Genomic DNA, 18,828 nt, shown 5'->3' on the forward strand with positions numbered 1-18,828 from the left:
GGTATTTTTAAAGCCACCTGTTTTGGTGTTTGTTTTTTTATTAAGTTGGGGGCACATAAGGTAATAGCAATAGCTGAGCAAATCTGTCACCTTTTTGTAAATAGAAGTTATGAGTCACATGTAACATTATTGTAATTTTATCTGTGTAATTTTTATCAATGATCTCACTATGTACAATTATCTCACGCATGGTGGTGTTGTTTTGTCTCAACAGGAGGCCTACAGTATTTTTTTGGTATAGGACCAAAATAACATTTTTATAGGATTATTTATCATTAATAATTTTATATCTCGGGGAGCAGAAATGTCTATACACGTGTTATGTCTGGTAGCTGCTGTTAATTTAGTAATATTTGGTCGTCTTTTTTGTTTAACGGGGCTAGAGGAGAGCCCCTGTTTTAGTTTTTAGAAGGAGGTGTCTGAATGGGTAAAGTATTATCTTGTTTATCAAATTTGGAGTGGCATTTATTTAGTCAATGATTTTTTTTTAATATCTTGGGCAGAGCCCGGGGGGCTTTGTTTTAATAGCCCTTTTTTTGTCAGGAGAGAGACCTGTTTGTCGAGGCAAGTGATACTGTTTTTGCATGTGTCTTGGCTTGTCGTAGTTAAAACATTTAACTTTAGACTTTTGGAAAATAGTTAAGGTTTTTAAAGCGGCTATTTTAGCTTTATGTTGAATCGTCTCTACATTTTTGTAGGCTTTTAAGTATTTTATAACTCTTTTTTGTTTTTTAATAGGTCTGATAATAGCCTGACAATTTTTATTAGCATTATCAAAAGCCAGTTGTTTTAAAATGATTTTTTGCAAAGATGTATCTTTAAGACTGTAATCAATGGCCTCTTTTAATTTATCAATAAATTGAGCATATTTTTTAGTTGGTCTCTGTAATATTTTTATAAAAGACCTATCAGAGGTGGAACTGTCGATTTTAGCCCATGTTTTGATAGCTATTTTTTTAATCTAGTATAACATGGGCGGCTGTACAAATTGTAATTGTGCAGCAGTTTTAGCCATAGCTCTGGTGTCGGTGAGAATTTTAAAATTTAGCCTAGCAGGATTTTTTTTGTTTTGTTGTTTTTGTAAGATTAATTTGGCTTTATCTGTGACCCACATTTGCCATTGTAGTAGTTGTTGTGGAGTCATAAGTATTTTAGCAACTGTAAAAAAATGTATATGAAGCCATTGATTTGCCCAGCCCTTAAGAAATTTTGTATAGTAGGGTGAGGTAGGTCTATATAACATACACATCTTTTTGAATTGCGTGAGCAAACCAAAATCAGGTGATTGTCAGTGATTATGTCTAGGTTGAGGATTATTAAGTTGGACCGGAAAAGCCCACGCACAGAGGCATGTCCCGAGGAGGAATGTTAGGAAATAGGGGAGCAGTAGCAGCAGCGGACAGCGTTGCAGCGGGTGGAAGGGCCGGTGTTAAAGGCTTGTTAATATGAGCTCCCGAAAAGCAAGGTAAAGGCGGATCAGGGGCTTCTGGCAAAGTTGATTGTTTAACTGCTTTCAGCGCCTGTGACTCTTGTTTGTCTGTAATCTGTTCTAGCATGACATTTTTTTAATTTAAAACCTCTGATAGATCTTTTTTTTTAATTTACATTTATGTAGGGATCGGACAGTTTTAACCTCAAATCTTTTTTTGAGCCATCTAATTGTTTTATAACAGCCCGTAAAAGAGACTAAGTTACCCACCATTGTGGGGGAATCTTTATCTCCTGTCTATAAGTTTTTAAAACATTATTTTTTATTTTGGTCTAAGTTTGTAAATCTATGGTGTTGTTTTTTTTTTTTTTTGGAAACCATGGATTATATTTAACCACTGTCTGGTAACAGCTAGTTAACTGTTTTTTTAGGCAGATTAACCCCGTATTGTTTTAAGAAATGATGTATGAGATGAACAAAAGGAATTTTATTTGTCTGATGTCCCATTTTGTTTACTTTGCTTTTGTAGGAGTGTGGCCCTTTTTTAAAATTAGTCTGTTGTTTTGAGCCCCACGTTGGGCGCCAGTTGTAAGGCTCAGAGAACCGCACTCTGAAAAGGACACTCAGGGACAGCCTCTCGTGGACTGACAAAGTTTATTATCCAATTGTGTAGTTTTGTAATTTTCAGGAAATAGAGCATAAGGCTGGCTTGCACGTAGCCATTCCAGATAAACATTAAAGCATTCAAGCATAAAATACAGTTCCCACCGCCCAAGCCATAACATAGCTTTGGCGAGACTCTAAAGGGAGTCTTATCATGAAACAACAGTCCTTGCTCTCAGAAACAGGTGGTCAGAAGGAAGCCTTCGAATGCCTCAAGGCCAGGTGTATTGACCCTTCGTCATCCGTTCCCAGCCTTGGGCACTCAGTAAACGCTCATAACCCTTTGTTATGCTCGTCCCAGCTTCCAACCTTCGTCATAAGTAGAGCAAATATATTTTCAATATTTGTTTAAGGCTTCTAGCTCTTCCACAGAGAGGGAATATGAGTTCTTCCTAAACTTAGTTCTCGTTGCTTCATCTAAAGGACCAAGGATTTTTTGGCACATTGAGGAAGAAATGGACGCATGATGAAATGATGGTGATAAAGTGTAGTTTTTTGACACCTGGGCAACCCAGTCCTAAGTGTGATTTTAAAAGTTAATAAAAGATACTAAACCACCTTTCTACCTTATCATGGATTCAGCAGATTTGAACAGCCTGGACTTTCAGTACATTTGTTCTATTTGCATTTTTTCTATACTGGGAAATTTGATAATATAGACAAGTCTAAGGAAAAAAATAAACAGCACTTCTAATGCCTCTGTTGGAGAAATAACTGCTAATAAAGTATTTGTACATTTATTTCTGTGTAGTCACAACCCTGAAATCTTGATTAGAGTTGCTTGTAAATAAAAGGAACAAATATCTAGTTTTCATAGAGAAGAGGAAAACTAAAAGATGGTATACACTGAAAATAAGCTTTCCCCAAAATTGAACTGAATAATCAATTGTTGCTATTGTTCTGTTGCTCAGTTGTGTCTGACTCCTTGCAACCGTGTGAACTGTAGCACACCAGGCTTTTCTGTCCTTCACCATCTCCTGAAGCTTGCTCATATCCATTGAATCACTTATGCCCTCCAACCATCTTATCCTCTGTCATCCCCTTCTCCTCTTGCCTGCAATAATCAATGCAGGATCATAATTATCTGTGAAGAAATTGGTTTTTTTCCCCATATTTTCTTTCCGATGAGTTCAGGAGCAATAGAACTGGGCAGAAAGAAAGACAGTATGTCCCTTGCCTTTACAGGTGTAATTCAAAGGCAACTGTCACGTTCTTTAGCTTATTGTTTCTATCAGAGATGGGGTGGTTCCACTATGATTCCTCCGGCACCGTCTGGTAGTTCTCTCTTGTTATATTACTTATGAATTTGGGAATCACCGCTCAGTTGAAATAACCAATATCATTACCTTCGTTCTTCCGTCTTTGTCAGAGGTCCCTGTACTACACGTTTTGATGCAGATCTGTGTTCTCTTTGACTTACTTCCTAGCAATGGCTTTACTCCCAGTGGTGCTGTTTCTGACCGCTGTGCTGCTGCCATCTTTCCCCACCGAAGGAAAGGTAAGGTTCAAGTCAAAAATCTCTCCAGAACTCTTTGGGATGAGAAAAAGTGAGAAGTGGAGAGTGGAAAAAGTGAGTGTCTGGTACATCACAGAGTACCCACCCATAGCTCAAAGAACTTAATTATCTAGATGAAAGCTTAAGGATGCTATCAGTCACACAAGGCTGTTGTGAAGACTTGAAATGTGACTTTTCCATAACAAGCCAAAATATGGACCAAATGTCAAAGATTTAGTATTTAAAAATATATATATTTCAGTATTTTTATATTGGGTACATGATGAAATGATCTGGAAAATTAATGTAGTAGGTCTTTGGGGTTGTTGTAAAGACATGAACAGGTGGCTGTGCACATAGAAATCTATTCTCTCACAGTTCTGAAGGCCAGAATTGTGACATCCAGGTATCAGCAGGGCCGTGCTCCCTCTGGAGGATCAGAGAGGAAGTCTGTTTGGTGTCTCTCTCCTAGCTTCTGGGGTTCCTACCAGTCCTTGGTGTCCTTGGCTTGTGGCTACATCACTGCCATCTCTGCCTCTGTCTTCACATCGCCTTCTCCTCTCTGTGTCTCTAATAAAGACACATGTCATTGGATTCATTTTTCACTCAGTATTGGTCCCTGTCCTTTGGAACATAATAAGCAGATGGGAGAAATGGACGCATGATGAGATGGTGGTGATAAAATGCAGTCAGACCCATGTTCATAGTGTTTTCAGAGCTTTGAGGGGACTCAGTGCCAAAGAATGTTCTAATTACTACCCAACTGCACTCATCTCAGTTCAGTTCAGTTCAGTCGCTCAGTCGTGTCCAACTCTTTGCGACCCCATGAACGAGGAGGCACGCCAGGCCTCCCTGTCCAACTCCAACTCCCAGAGCCTACCCCAAACTCATGTCCATTGAGTCGATGATGCATTAAAAAGCATGAGTCTCTGCTTTTTAATATGCTGTCTAGGTTGGTCGTAACTTTCATCTCACATGCTAGCAAAGTAATGCTCAAAATTCTCCAAGCCAGGCTTCAACAGTACATGAACCAAGAACTTCCAGATGTTCAATCTGGATTTAGAAAAGGCAGAGGAACCAGAGATCAAATTGCCAACATCCACTGGATCATCAAAAAAAGCAACCAATTTCAGAAAAACATCTGCTTTGTTGACTACATCAAAGCCTTAGACTGTGTGGATCACAACGAACTGTGGAAAATTCTTCAAGATATGGGAATACCAGACCACCTTACCTGCCTCCTGAGAAATGTGTATACAGGTCAACAAACAACAGTTAAACATGGAACAGACTGGTTCCAAATTGGGGAAGGAGTATGTCAAGGCTGTATATTGTCACCCTGCTTATTTAGCTTATATGCAGAGTACATCATGCAAAATGCTGGGCTGGATGAAGCACAAACTGGAATCAAGATTTCCAGGGGAAATATCAATAACTTCAGAAATGCAGATGACACCACCCTTATGGCAGAAAGTGAAGAATTACTAAAGAGCCTCTTGATGAAAGTGAAAGAGGAGAGTGAAAAGTTGGCTTAAAACTCAACATTCAAAAAACTAAGATTATGGCATCTGGTCCCATCACTTCATGTCAAATAGGTGAGAAACAATTGAAACAGTGATAAACTTTTTTTTTTGGAGGAGGGGGGAGTGGTTCCAAAATCACTGCAGATGGTGACTGCAACCATGAAATTAAGAGATGCTTGCTCCTTGGAAGGAAAGCTATGACAAAGCATACTAAAAAGCTAGACAGCATACTAAAAAGCAGAGACATTACTTTGCCAACAAAGGTCCGCCTAGTCAAAGCTATGGTTTTTCCAGTAGTCATGCATGTATGTGAGAGTTGGACTATAAAGAAAGCTGAGTGCCAAAGATTGATGCTTTTGAACTGTGGTGTTGGAGAAGACTCTTGAGAGTCCCTTGGACTGCAAGGAGATCCAACTAGTCCATCCTGAAGGAGATCAGTCCTGGGTGTTCATTGGAAGGACTGATGCTGAAACTGAAGCTCCAATACTTTGGGTACCTGATGTGAAGAACTGACTCATTTGAAAAAACCCTGGTGCTGGGAAAGATTGAAGGCAGGAAGAGAAGGGGACAACAGAGGATGAGATGGTTGAATGGCATCAACGACTCAATGAACATGAGTTTGAGTGAACTCCAGGAGCTGGTGATGGACAGGGAGGCCTGGTGTGCTGCAGTCCATGCAGTCTCAAAGAGTCGGACACGACTGAGTGACTGAACTGAACTGATGGGACTCAGTACTAGAGGAGCAGAGAATAACTTATCCCAAGGTGTCAAGGGAAAATAAACAAAGTACCCCATCTGTTCAGACTTACACTTCAAAATTTTACCCATGCTCATGTAATACCAGCCTTTTTTGTAAATTTAGGCTATCCAATTGTTAGACCTTGTGGGAACAATTCACACACCCTACTCCATCTCCAGGTTTAGGACTCAACCCACCCCCAGCACTCACACACAATGATACACCAAGAATATCTGCACCTGGTTTAATACCCTATCAATTATATTTCTGTTACTAAAAGGAACAAAGCCAGGAATGCTACACTGATTGGAAGGTTTTGCTTCCTCCAAATGGCCTTAGAGATTTTTTTTAATGGGGTCTTTTGAGTGATTCCATAAAATCTACCTATAACAGAATCATTTTACTAGAATATTGAATGCACTTTGACTGACCCTAAACATTATTGATCTAAAGACATTTATTGACTTTATTGACTATGCCAAAGCCTTTGACTGTGTGGATCACAATAAACTGTGGACAATTCTTAAAGAGATGGAAATACCAGACCACCTGACCTGCCTCTTGAGAAACCTATATGCAGGTCAGGAAGAAACAGTTAGAACTGGACATGGAACAACAGACTGGTTCCAAACAGGAAAAGGAGTACATCAAGGCTGTATACTGTCACCCTGCTTATTTAACTTATATGCAGAGTACATCATGAGAAATGCTGGGCTGGAAGAAGCACAAGCTGGAAGATTGCTGGGAGAAATATCAATAACTTCAGATATGCAGATGACACCACCCTTATGGCAGAAAGTGAAGAGGAACTAAAAAGCCTCTTGATGAAAGTGAAAGTGGAGAGTGAAAAAGTTGGCTTAAAACTCAACATTCAGAAAACTAAGATCATGGCATCTGGTCCCATCACTTCATGGCAGATAAATGGGGAAACAGTGGAAACAGTGTCAAACTATTTTGGGGGGCTCCAAAATCACTGCAGATGTTGATTGCAGCCATGAAATTAAAAGACGCTTACTCCTTGGAAGGAAAATTATGACCAACCTAGACAGCATATTAAAAAGCAGAGACATTACTTTGCCAACAAAGGTCCGTCTAGTCAAGACTATGGTTTTTCCTGTGGTCATGTATGGATGTGAGAGTTGGGCTATAAGAAAGCTGAGCGCTGAATAATTGATGCTTTTGAAATGTGGTGTTGGAGAAGACTCTTGAGAGTCCCTTGGACTGCAAGGAGATCCAACCAGTCCATTATGAAGGAGATCAGCCCTGGGATTTCTTTGGAAGGAATGATGCTAAAGCTGAAACCCCAGTACTTTGGCCACCTCATGTGAAGAGCTGACTCATTGGAAAAGACTCTTATGCTGGGAGGGATTGGGGGCAGGAGGAGAAGGGGACGACAGAGGATGAGATGGCTGGATGGCATCACCGACTTGATGGACATGAGTTTGAGTGAACTCCAGGAGTTGGTGATGGACAGGGAGGCCTGGCGTGCTGTGATTCATGGAGTTGCAAAGAGTTGGACACGACTGAGCGACTGCACTGAACTGAAAGACATTCCTTCTCTAAGAACTGATACCATATCAGGTCAAACTTACCCTTAAAGTCCAGGGTGAGTCTTGAGTCCCGCTCTTATCCCCCTACTGCAGCATGCAAATAAATCTGCCTTAATGTTCTTGTTGTATGCTTTTGTAGGCAAATTATAAAATATTATAAAGCACTATCACTCGTATATTGAGAAAAATCACTTTGAGAGTTCCCCTGAAACTCAAAATTGGCATTTGTGGTTCAAAAGAGTTTTCAATTTGTCATGCCATGAATTAGATCCCCATTCTCAAAGCTTCAAGCTATCTCTTTCCTATTTGTCATTACTTTGACTCAGTTCATTGACAGTGCTTACCAATTCACAGTGTCCTGAATGGAACATTTTGTAAAGTAATCCCTGGTTCCTTAAATTAACTTATTGCCTCTTAAATGCAATTTTTAAAAAATGTTTTTAAAAATAACCTTACTTTTCTTTTCCTTTAGGATCCATCCTTTACTGCTTTGATAACCACTCAAACTCAAGTCCAAAGAGAAATTGTAAATAAACACAATGAACTAAGGAAATCAGTCTCTCCACCTGCCAGCAACATGCTAAAGATGGTAAGAAGCAGGAATATAAAGAAAGTAGTGTGAGCCACAGTTGGTAAGAGTAAGCAGCTGGTAACTGGCCTGTCTTAAAAATTTTGTGGCTTACAAATTTCCGTCTCTATTTTTTTATTTCATTTAGCTGTGTCATGGGCAGGGCAGAAATGAGTTTCCGTTTATAATGGTTGAATAGCTTGTCAAAGTAATAAGACAATGAAATTGGGAGGCAGCCCTAGAAGCCAAATCTTCAGACATCAAATGTGAAGTCATTACATTTTTTTTGTTCACTATCTTCCTCAGTCGAAAATGAACAAATCTATCTTTCAGGATCAATGCCTTTTAGGGTGAATATTATAACACCCCATTTTCCAGGAAATAGTCCATAAAAACTATCACCTCCCATATGGACACAGTGGGCTTCAAATGGAATTGGCAATAACCTGCGTCTGCTTATTACCATTGAAATGTAGTTACGCTCCCTCGCATGTTAATTAGTATTAAGAGTAGCACCATTACTAAAAGATCTTAGGTGTGCCTGCTATGCTATCATAGTCAGACAATATTGTATTATCTTAGGTGTTTCTTTCGTTAAATATATCACCTGGGGACTTATCTTTGTATGGTAGCTGGCACTGGGGCAGATAAAGACACACATATGCAAATAAAAAGATATTTTAATACCAATGACAATTAGATAATGTTATAACTTAGATGATAATATAACTTTTTGGCCAACCTAGCATATCTACAGAAGTTTTAAAGTAGTGCAAAATCAGCCTACCAATCAGATTTTAAAGCGTGTACTTCATTGGAGTTGAATCTTTGTGCATTTTGTTTTTCTTGGGACGTTTAGGAATGGAGCAGAGAAGCGACAGCAAATGCCCAGAAGTGGGCAAACAAGTGCACTTTAGAACACAGCGATCCAAATGAACGAAAGACCAGTACGTAAATCAATAAATGTTTTCTGAATAAATGAGTAAAGAAAATACTGGACGCATAAGATAGACCACTCTGTGGCAGTGTACTAAGAAGACTTTGTGAATAAATATATGGCTGTATGTTTAAAATAAAGTGTCTGTATATAGAGAGATACATACTAGTACACAAGAAAGTACTATATTGTGTTTGTTGGTTGTTTCCATTATACAGATTTATTTCTTAAGCAGCATCTCATTTGTTCCTCTTGACCAGCTCATGGTAAAGAGGCCATGCATAATCATTTTTCCAATTTTCAAGACTAAAAAATAAGGATGTGAAGGAATGTATTATGAAAAACATAACAGGAAAGAGTGTCATACGTTGAAAAATTAACCAGGCTTCCTAATTTCTCACCCTTTGCCTTTTTTGTGTAGCTGTTTGGTGTTTTGAAATCCATTTATTTTGCATTCCCAGAATGTATTAAAATATGTTGAATTGTTCCTAAATTTTACACTAAAAATATATAAGCTTTTTAAAATCAGGATTGATATTTTGGGTGTGTTGATTCATTTTATACATTTCTGATAACAAACTGTCAAATATTTCATATAGACTATGTGCCTATAATGTATAGAATAATAGACTCAAAAAAAAAGACATATCAAGGATCATAAAAACCATGGAAGAAAAAAAACTTGTATGCATAAACATTACATAAAATATTTTACATTATCAAGCATGATATGTACATAGACAAGCCCAGTTTAAAAGCAGTGAATAGCTTACCTGTTATTTCAGCAGAATTATTATTGTTTATATTATTGGATGCAAGCATTATGATGAAATTACAAGAAGTGACTGCATTCAGTAGAATATTGGAACAAATGGCCTTAAAAATCCAAGTTTACTGTTAGATTCTTAGTTTCTGTCTTTCCCTATTAAAGGAGATATTCACAAACGTTTTATACTCTCTTTAAGGAGCACACAGACATTGTATTTCAAGTCACCAAAGTGTAAATATTAAATGAGGGCTAAAAAAGGTAGGGAAAATTTTCTGGACTACAAGGCACTTATTTCTTTGTCAAATTCTTTTTTGTGGTAAGGACACATTTTTTTCCATTTTTAAAAAAGATATTATGATAGTAAAGACTCAACATGCGATCTACTCTCTTAAGAAATGTTTAAATGTGTAATACAGTATTGGCAACTACAGATTCCTTGTTGTCCATCAGATATCTAGAACTTATTCATCTAGTTTCCCTGAAAGTTTATGCCCATTGTTTAGTAACTCCCCATTCTCCCTTCCCCCAAGCCCAGCAACCACCGTGCCACTGTTAGATTCTATGAGATACTTCACAAGGATGGAATCAGGCACTAGTTGTCTTTCTGTGACTAGGTAATTTCACTTAGCGTAATGTTCTCAGGGCTGATCCGTGCTGTTTGCATGTTGTAGAATTTCCTTCTTTTCTAAGGATGAATGATATTCCACTGTATGTATAGACCACGTTTTGTTTATCTATTCATCTGTTGATGAACCCTTACGTTTTTCCCACATCTTAGCTGTCATGAATAGTACTGCAATGAACATAATAGTGCAAATATCTCCTGGAGATCCTGATTTCAGTTCCTGTGGATAAATACTCAAACTCAGGACTGCTGGATCATTTGATAGTTCTACTTTTAATTTTTTGAGGAAGCTCCATACTATTTCTCACAGCAACTGTACCATTTTGCATTCTCACCAGCAGGATATACAAGGATTCCAGTTTATCCACATCCTTGCTATCACGTGCTGTCTTTTTGTTTGTTTGTTTTAATAACATCTTGAACAGGGGTAAGGTTATATATTTCACTCTGGTTTTGATCTGCATTTTCCTGATGATTACTGACTTTTGAGTCCCTTTGCATATGCCTGTTGGCCATTTGTACATTATCTTTGGAAAAATGCCTCTTCAAGTCCATTGTGGTCAGAAAAGATTCTCAATCATTTCCTCAGGAAGCTCTCAGGGGGAAAAAAAATAAAGGACTTCTGGACATTCCATCCACTTCTCTCTCTCCCCAGGGAAAGGCTGGCCACTAGGGTATTTTGTTTGCTCACTCTGTGTTGAACCAGGAAGGAAAGTTATGGCAACCGCCAGCCCAAATCTCTGTCTCTATTCTTACTAGCCCCAGACCGTAAATTTATGCTAGGTCTTGTGAGCATTCCAAAACAGGCAAATCAGGAGGCAGTTGCTCAGGCAGCCTCTGGAAAATGTGTGGCATCAGATAAGCAAACCAACTTCTTCCCTCCCCAGGGAGAAGCAGGCAGTTGAGGTCTTTGCTTATCCTGTGCTGAGCTGTAGAAAAGGGTTATGATATCTCTCAATCCAAATTGCCACCTCTGTTCTCCCCTAGGGAGCAAGAAAATGCTCTAGGACTGACAAGGAAGGTGCCAGTTCTTTGGGTAACCCCAGAGGAATTGGAGCACTGTACACATTGGTCAACTCTACCTCCCAGAGTAGAGCTCAGAGCTAAGATTTTTCATCTGTTTGCTCTGGCGCTGACCCAGGAGGAGTTATGGGATCTATCAGCCCAGTCACCATCTCCCTTTGGACCTGACTGTTAGAACTCCAACACTAGCAAAACAGAAGCCAGCCCTATGGGGAGTCCCCTTGGAACATTTGGGTTGCCAGAAGCATGAACAAACTCCTTCCCTCCCCTGGGAGAAACTAGAAGCTAGGGAGTCTCTTCTGATCATATGGCACTGTGCTGAGGGTAGGGACTCTTGCAAGAGGGTTTTCCAATTTCCCTACAGATGTCAGGGAGTCTAGTTGTATATCCTTCAGAGGATGAAGCCTTCAAATTTGTTTCTTAATTTCTCATGAGGGCAATCAGTTCATGAATTGTTGCTGAGTCAGTGTGTCTGTTGGGGCTAGGAGAGGCCAAAGCTTCCTGTCCCAACATTCTGCTGATGTCACCTTCTGCAAAGTCCTTTCTGCCTAACTCCCTGAGGAGGGTTTGGCTTTGAGACATTATGATTTATTGATTAAGGAAAGATCAACAAGTTTTGAAAGTTGTCTTCCTCCTGATATCAGTTGCCTCTTGATTAGAGGTCTTAAAGGCTATCTGTTGGGGACTTCCTGGTGGTTAACACTCACAGCTTCCAATGTAGGGGGCTTGGGTTCAACCCCTGTTTGGAGAACTAAATTCCCACATGCCCACAGCCAAAAATAAAAAACTGCCTATAAACTTTTTTTCTCTGAAGTTTACACAAATCATAGTCATAAATCTTTATTCTAGCTCTTATATGTGAACAATCACTACTGATACTGAGGGTGAGTAAGAGGAAAGAAATAATAGAAGTTGTTTGCTGCCTTACTCAAGCTTATAATACAAAGCCGAAAGTACACACATTATACACATAAAGGATTTAGCGTGAAAAAGAAGGCATCTTTGACAGTCCAGAAGGGGGAGGATTTGTTTTGTTTTCATTTTTATCGAAATAAAGTTGATTTACAATGTTGTCTTAGTTTCAGATGTACAGTAAGGTGATTCAAATATACATATATATATAAATATATGTATTCTTTTTTCTACATTCTCTTCTAAGTTATTACAAGATATTGAGTATCGTTCCCTGTGCTATGCAGTGGGTCCTTGTTAGAATAAAGTGCTCTTGACCTATTCAAAGGTTGCACGCTGTGACCAGTCTCAGTGGGCTAGGTAGATCTGTCTTCTCTTTAGCTTTGTAATTGATTAGGAATGGAAGCGCTTTTTTAATGTATTGCAGTTAGAACATATAGGCAGAGTTTGAAGGGTAACATTCTTGTGTTCGTATAGTTGACTTCCCTTGTCTTGGCATGCTTTGTGCTTGTCTTCATGATGATCTGTTCCTCCTTAGGTACAAAATGTGGTGAAAATCTGTACATGTCAAGTGACCCTATGGCCTGGTCAGATGCAATCCAAAGCTGGTTTGACGAGCACCACAATTTTGTCTATGGTTCAGGACCAAAGAGTGCCAGTGCAATTGTTGGACATTATACTCAGGTAAGCAGAACAAATGAAAAATTTTGGCCACAAATGCTCTAACAGAGAAAGCTTCTCCAAATGATGACCAACTCCAATGTTCAGTTTAGAAGAGCTTGAATATAATAGAATCCTGGCATCTGGCTGGTATTTTATTTCAAACCATTTTTACCATGGTCTGCAAAATTCTTAGCAGGGAAGTACATTCTGTGACTTGTCCAGCATTAGAAATGGATAAGGTAGTGAATATACATGGAATTTAATATTTGTAAAGTTTGTGACTTTGTTTCAGTGGTTTAAATATTTCCATAAGGCTTTCCATAAGAACGAGTCGCTGTTTTATATTTGCTGTTATTTGCACTTCAATATTTACCCCTCTTCTTTAATGTACTCTCATGTATTCTCTTACGGATTTGTAGCTTGTCTGGTATTCATCTTTCCGTGTTGGATGTGGAATTGCCTACTGTCCCAATCAAGAGAGTCTAAAATACTACTATGTTTGCCAATACTGTCCTGCGTAAGTATACACTTTAAACTTTATACCAATAATTCATTGGCAATTTAATATTTTAAAATACTCTTATATTTAACCAATCAAAATAAAAGGCCTGTTTCAATAAAGGGAAGGGATAAATTTCTGGAAATGCTTTTTAAAATGAGGTACATTCAGCTTACCAGAGAAGAGATTGAGTTCTCAGTCCCTGAAACACTTTCCTCAGTTATGAGCTGATGTCTTTTCTCTCAATCCCCTTTCCCTAGAGCTCAAGGTTATTCCCTGAGCACCAAATCTCTAGATTTGGTGTCAATAATTCTTGCTAATTTCACATCTTAGGAAAGTGGAAGCTTGTTGGCTAAGCAAGAGGTAGTAGTGGAGTAGAAGATAAAGGATAGTAAAGTGTGTCAGCCTTTTCTGCTAAAATATTCCAACTCCTACCTATCTTAAAAGCCATGCACGTTATCATCATTAGAAATGATTCATTCTTTGGGATCTCAAAGGTTTTTCAAGAGATCTTTAATACATTTCAGAGTCCAAAAAAAGGTGACAGCTTAAGCTTTTGTTTCTTAGAAGTTTTCACAAAAAACTCCATTATGAACAATCCTTAACGTCTTTATTTATAGCAGGAAACATGCTTTTCAGTAAGCAAAATGTTTGAAGTTATCCAGAACAAAGCCTACAAATACATTGAAGACCTAACCTTAAGATATCTGTTAGTCTTGATTTCTTTTAAAACTTGGAATTCTTTACTACTACATGCAGGGGGTCCCCAAAACCAAGCCTCCTACAGGATTTACTTAATACTGTAGGTGGCTCAGTTGGTAAAGACTCTGCCTGCAATGCGGGAGACCACCTGCAATGCAGGAGACCTGGGTTCAATCCCTGGGACGAGAAGATCCCCTGGAGAAGGAAATGGCAACCCACTCCTGTATTATTGCCTGGAAAATCCCATGGACGGAGGAGTCTGCGGAGTTACAGTCCATGGGGGGTCACCAGAGTCAGACACGATTTAGTGATTAAGCCACCATAGGTGACCAGGCACATGGACTTCCTGTTTGAGGAGTATGGCCTCCAAAGTCATTTTCCTGCAAACAGCTATTGGAGTTTAGTATTAACAGAATTGGTAGGTCATTTGGAGAAGGACAATTGAGGCCTAAGAAGATGCTGAACTGATCCCTTCCCCTGGAGACAGTGAATCTGCACCCACATACAGAGCAGGTCCTCCTGAAGAAGACGTGCGGGCTGATGGAACAGCTACTGTACATAGAAGGACCACACAGAAATGGGGGGGAAGATGGACAATATATCCAAACTCACTGCCTGGCTGTGAGAGACGAGGCATTTGGAGCCAGGCATTTGAAGTGAGAGTTGACGTGAATCATGAGGAAAAGCAGGTGTGAGAGAACCTCGGGAACACTTTTGTATCTGTGTCATCATTTCTCCAAGGGCAGCCACCACGCATACTGCTGTGTTCTGTGCAGGGAGCCTGAGACGCAGATACATTGCCTTGGGCCCTTGACCCGCTTGACACTGCTGAGATTTGGATTCCCGTGTATTTTCCAATGAATTACATAAACAGTCAATAGGATAATGATCATCAGTGAATTACAAATTTGTCACTGTAATTGATTATACCCAGGATATTGGTATTTATTGAAACTTTTAAAACTAATGTTCTTTTTTTAGCAAATATAAACATCTCTCACATACCACCTCTGGAAACTCACAAGCCTTCCCTAGCTTTTCAGGCCCACAGACATACACATCATAAATCACTTAAGTATCAGAACATCATCTAGAAATTTAAAATATGTATATTTAATGTGATATATATATGGGAGATTTGTTGTCCCTAGTTGATAGTAGAGAAATTATGGTATTTATCCCCTTTTAAATATAAAATTGTATTGTAACATTGAGTATTCTTTTTCATACTGCAACCCCCTACCACCAGGACCTTCTCCTGTCTCTGTAAGGGATATATTTACTCCTAGTCAGCTCATTGAGGTGAGCAGCCTTACCAGTTTGACTGAGACTTCTCTGGTGGCTCAGATGGTAAAGAATCTGCCTGCAATGCAGGAGACCTCGGTTCAGTCCCTGGGTTGGGAAGATTCCCTGGAGAAGGGAAAGGCTACCCACTCTAGTATTTTTGCCTGGGAAATCCCATGGGCAGAGGAGCCTAGCAAGATACCGTCCATGGGGTAACAAAGAGTTAGACACAACTTAGCTACTAAACAACAACTGGGAGATTAAAACAGTGTTGCCACAAAAATGTACTCTGAAAGCTTTAAACTAATTATGCCAACTTAGTTGCTCAGCCTGAAGAATTAGAGTCAAGGAGATGGGTCAATGTGTATGAAGCGTCTCCTTAATTTGGATGTTGTCTAAATTATCTACATGTTGGGAATTGTAATGTTTCAGTTTTGTTAACATAACTAAAAACATTTAATAATCTATCATACCTTGAGTGATTGATGTTGCTCTTGGCAACCAAACAGCAAAGTGAAAAATATTTAACACTGTGTGTTTTAAATTGCAGTGGTAATAACGTGAGTAAAAAGAATACCCCTTACCAACAAGGAGCACCTTGTGGCAGTTGCCCCGATAACTGTGACAATGGATTATGCAGTAAGTGTGAAATGATTAACTTGTATTATAGTCAGGAATTTATATTTAGGGACTTCTCTGGTGGTCTCATGGTTAAGACTCCATGCTTCAATGCAGGAAACATGGGTTTGATCCCTGGTTAAGGAACTAAGATCCCACATGCCACACAAAGTGGTCCCAAAAAATTTTTTTTAGTTAAAAAAAAAGAATTGGTATTTAATTTTCTTTTTATGGATTAAGAAATCTCCTAACAAATTTAAATAATGTCTTTATGCAAAAGACAAAATGATTACTCAACAGAGTATAAGTAAAGATTTTACACACTTCAATAACCTTCGTATTTTTTGCAATGAAAAGAGTACAGACATACCTCACTACAAGAAAGAGATAACTCTACAGAAAGTCACACACATTTGGGGGTTTGTCAGTGCACATAAAAACTATTTTACACCATCCTGTGGTCTATTAAGTGTAAAATAGTATTATGTCTAAAACCAATGTACTTCAGTTAACATAAATAGTACTTTCAGAAAAATGACTCTAATAGATTAGCTTGATGCAGGGTCACCACAAACCTTCAATTTTTAAAAAACAAAACAATATCTGCAGAGCACAATAAAGTGAAATGAAATAAAATGAGGTGTGCCTATATTACCACATGTAGGATGAAATGGAACATCTAGAATTCATTTGTTTTTGTGACTGTGGAGAGCTCATTAACAGCTATACATCCATGCTTCTGATAGTTTGTTTTATCAACATTAATACCATTACACCAAAGATTGCATTTTGAAAGAGCAAAATGTATAAATTTAAGGATGTGAGACCACATTACAGCTCAGTCTACACAAACAAAATATTTCTTTTTGTGCAAATGAGTCCCTCATGATGATTTAGCATTTTTTTCTATAGTATAATTGGAAGCATGGTGATTAGCATAATAAATAATCACAGTCCTATAATTTAATCATGATTGTATGCACAATTTTAATGATAAAATCCAACCTGTACTTTGATATTGGTTCATAGAGTCCATGAACATTGTTGAAAGGGAAGGACTAAAATAAATGTTATAAATGTCATTTCTAAAGTTGTTATGATCTGAAACAAAAATAGCTGTTGGCTTTTTATAGTTGGGAAACTTTTATTAAAATTATTACAAACAGTAGAGTTGACATTCTCTGAGGTTTTTACCTTCAAATGAGTTCATCTATAGTCCACAGTCCTTCTTACTGAATTACAGAACTAGAATTCAGAATATTGATGATGTCAGAACTGTAAATCAACTAGAGGAAAAATATCAACTTAAAAAAATGTGGAATATCTCTACCTCTAGTGAATGCTAAGGAGCTGGGAATTTCTCCTATTAGCAATAAGCACACAATTCGAAGGTTTTCAACAAGAGTAACAAGGTCAGAATAATGTTTTATAAAGAGCTTTCTAGCAATGGTGTGTAGAAACTATTGGATGGAGTTCAGTTAGAAAACTGTTGAAAAACATGAATTAAAAAGAAATTGAGGGACTTGCCTGGTAGCCCAGTGGCTAAAGACTCCAACCTCCCAATGCGGGGGGCCTGGGTTCGATCCCTGACCAGGGAATTAGATCCTACATGCCACAACTAAGACTCAGTGAAGCCAAATAAAGAAATTGAATGTCTTGACGGCGTTACTGGCAAAGTGAATGAGGAACAATGGACAGGGCTAAGAGACAAGACTTAGAACAGCCAGTGCTCATTACCAGACTAGCTTACCAGTAGCTGCTGGTCTCAAGTGGGCTTTGAACACCGTGGCTAGTACGATTAAGGGGCCAAATTTTTAATTTCACCTAATTTAGAATAATTTAAGTTTAAATAGCTCTGTGTGGCTGGTATGTCCCATAGTAGAGTCTGCAGGTATTTTCATTTCACACTCTTCGCTAAGGAAGCAAAGTAGGTCAATTCATTTCAGAAGAATATCACCAAGTTCAAAATGAAAAGTGGTGGGTTGATCAGTGCACTCAGCTAAGGCACCTCGTATGTCCCTGAAGAAGTGAAAGGCCCTTCATGGTGTAAGTGACCCTGACTTGCTTATCCTGTCTTACTCCCTTGTGTGTGCACTTTGAATGTGTGGATTGCTTTGTTGCTACTGAGGAAAACGATAATGGCGTTAACTCGTCTGTTTTGTTACAGCCAATACTTGCGAGTATGAAGATCTCCTCAGTAACTGTGATTCCTTGAAGAAAACAGCTGGCTGTCAACACGAATTGCTCAAGGAAAAATGCAAGGCCACTTGCCTGTGTGAAGGCAAAATTTACTGAAATGCCCGATTTGCTTTGTGTGGGACTAAATGGAGAAAAGCTGCACCATTTAGTTGACACATGCGAGGAGGGAGACTGTTAGATACACATTTGATTCCCAACAGTAATGAACCTTTTTTCTCCTGGATGTTTACAGAGATCTCTTTCATATAGCAATTTACAAAAATAGCATAGTCTTCAATGACAACTTTGGACTGATACAAACTTGTCACGTTACCTTTAATTAACCGAATCAAATTGAAGATTTTGAAAGCTGTACAACCACAGGATTTAGTCTGGATTAAAATAGTTACGTTTCCTGAAACAACATGCCAAAAAAAAGAAGACTATAACATTGTCACTCCTTAGAATGAATTCAAAACTTGACATCTACCTAATTTTTCCAACCTCTTCTTTAAACAAAAGCAAACAACTTAAAGAATAAAGAACTTATCTAAGCAAACATGTGGATGTGCTTTAAATAACTAAAATATAAAATCATATTTTATAATATTTATACATAACCCTAGTTAGACTCAGCCCAGATAAACAATA

General features: G+C 38.5%; 1 protein-coding gene across 1 annotated transcript; it reads left to right on the forward strand.

The window, feature by feature from the left end:
• Positions 1 to 1,174: 1,174 nt before the first annotated feature.
• LOC128056447 (cysteine-rich secretory protein 2-like) lies at positions 1,175 to 18,294 on the forward strand. The gene is made up of 8 exons (XM_052649218.1): positions 1,175 to 1,211; positions 3,520 to 3,590; positions 7,872 to 7,988; positions 8,827 to 8,914; positions 12,772 to 12,917; positions 13,316 to 13,413; positions 15,932 to 16,020; positions 18,167 to 18,294. Exons 1-8 carry the CDS (start codon positions 1,175 to 1,177, stop codon positions 18,292 to 18,294), a joined length of 774 nt encoding a protein of 257 aa, XP_052505178.1.
• Positions 18,295 to 18,828: the final 534 nt, after the last annotated feature.

This window comes from Budorcas taxicolor, chromosome 11 (genome assembly GCF_023091745.1).
Source record: "Budorcas taxicolor isolate Tak-1 chromosome 11, Takin1.1, whole genome shotgun sequence".
Taxonomy (NCBI): Eukaryota; Metazoa; Chordata; class Mammalia; order Artiodactyla; family Bovidae; genus Budorcas; species Budorcas taxicolor.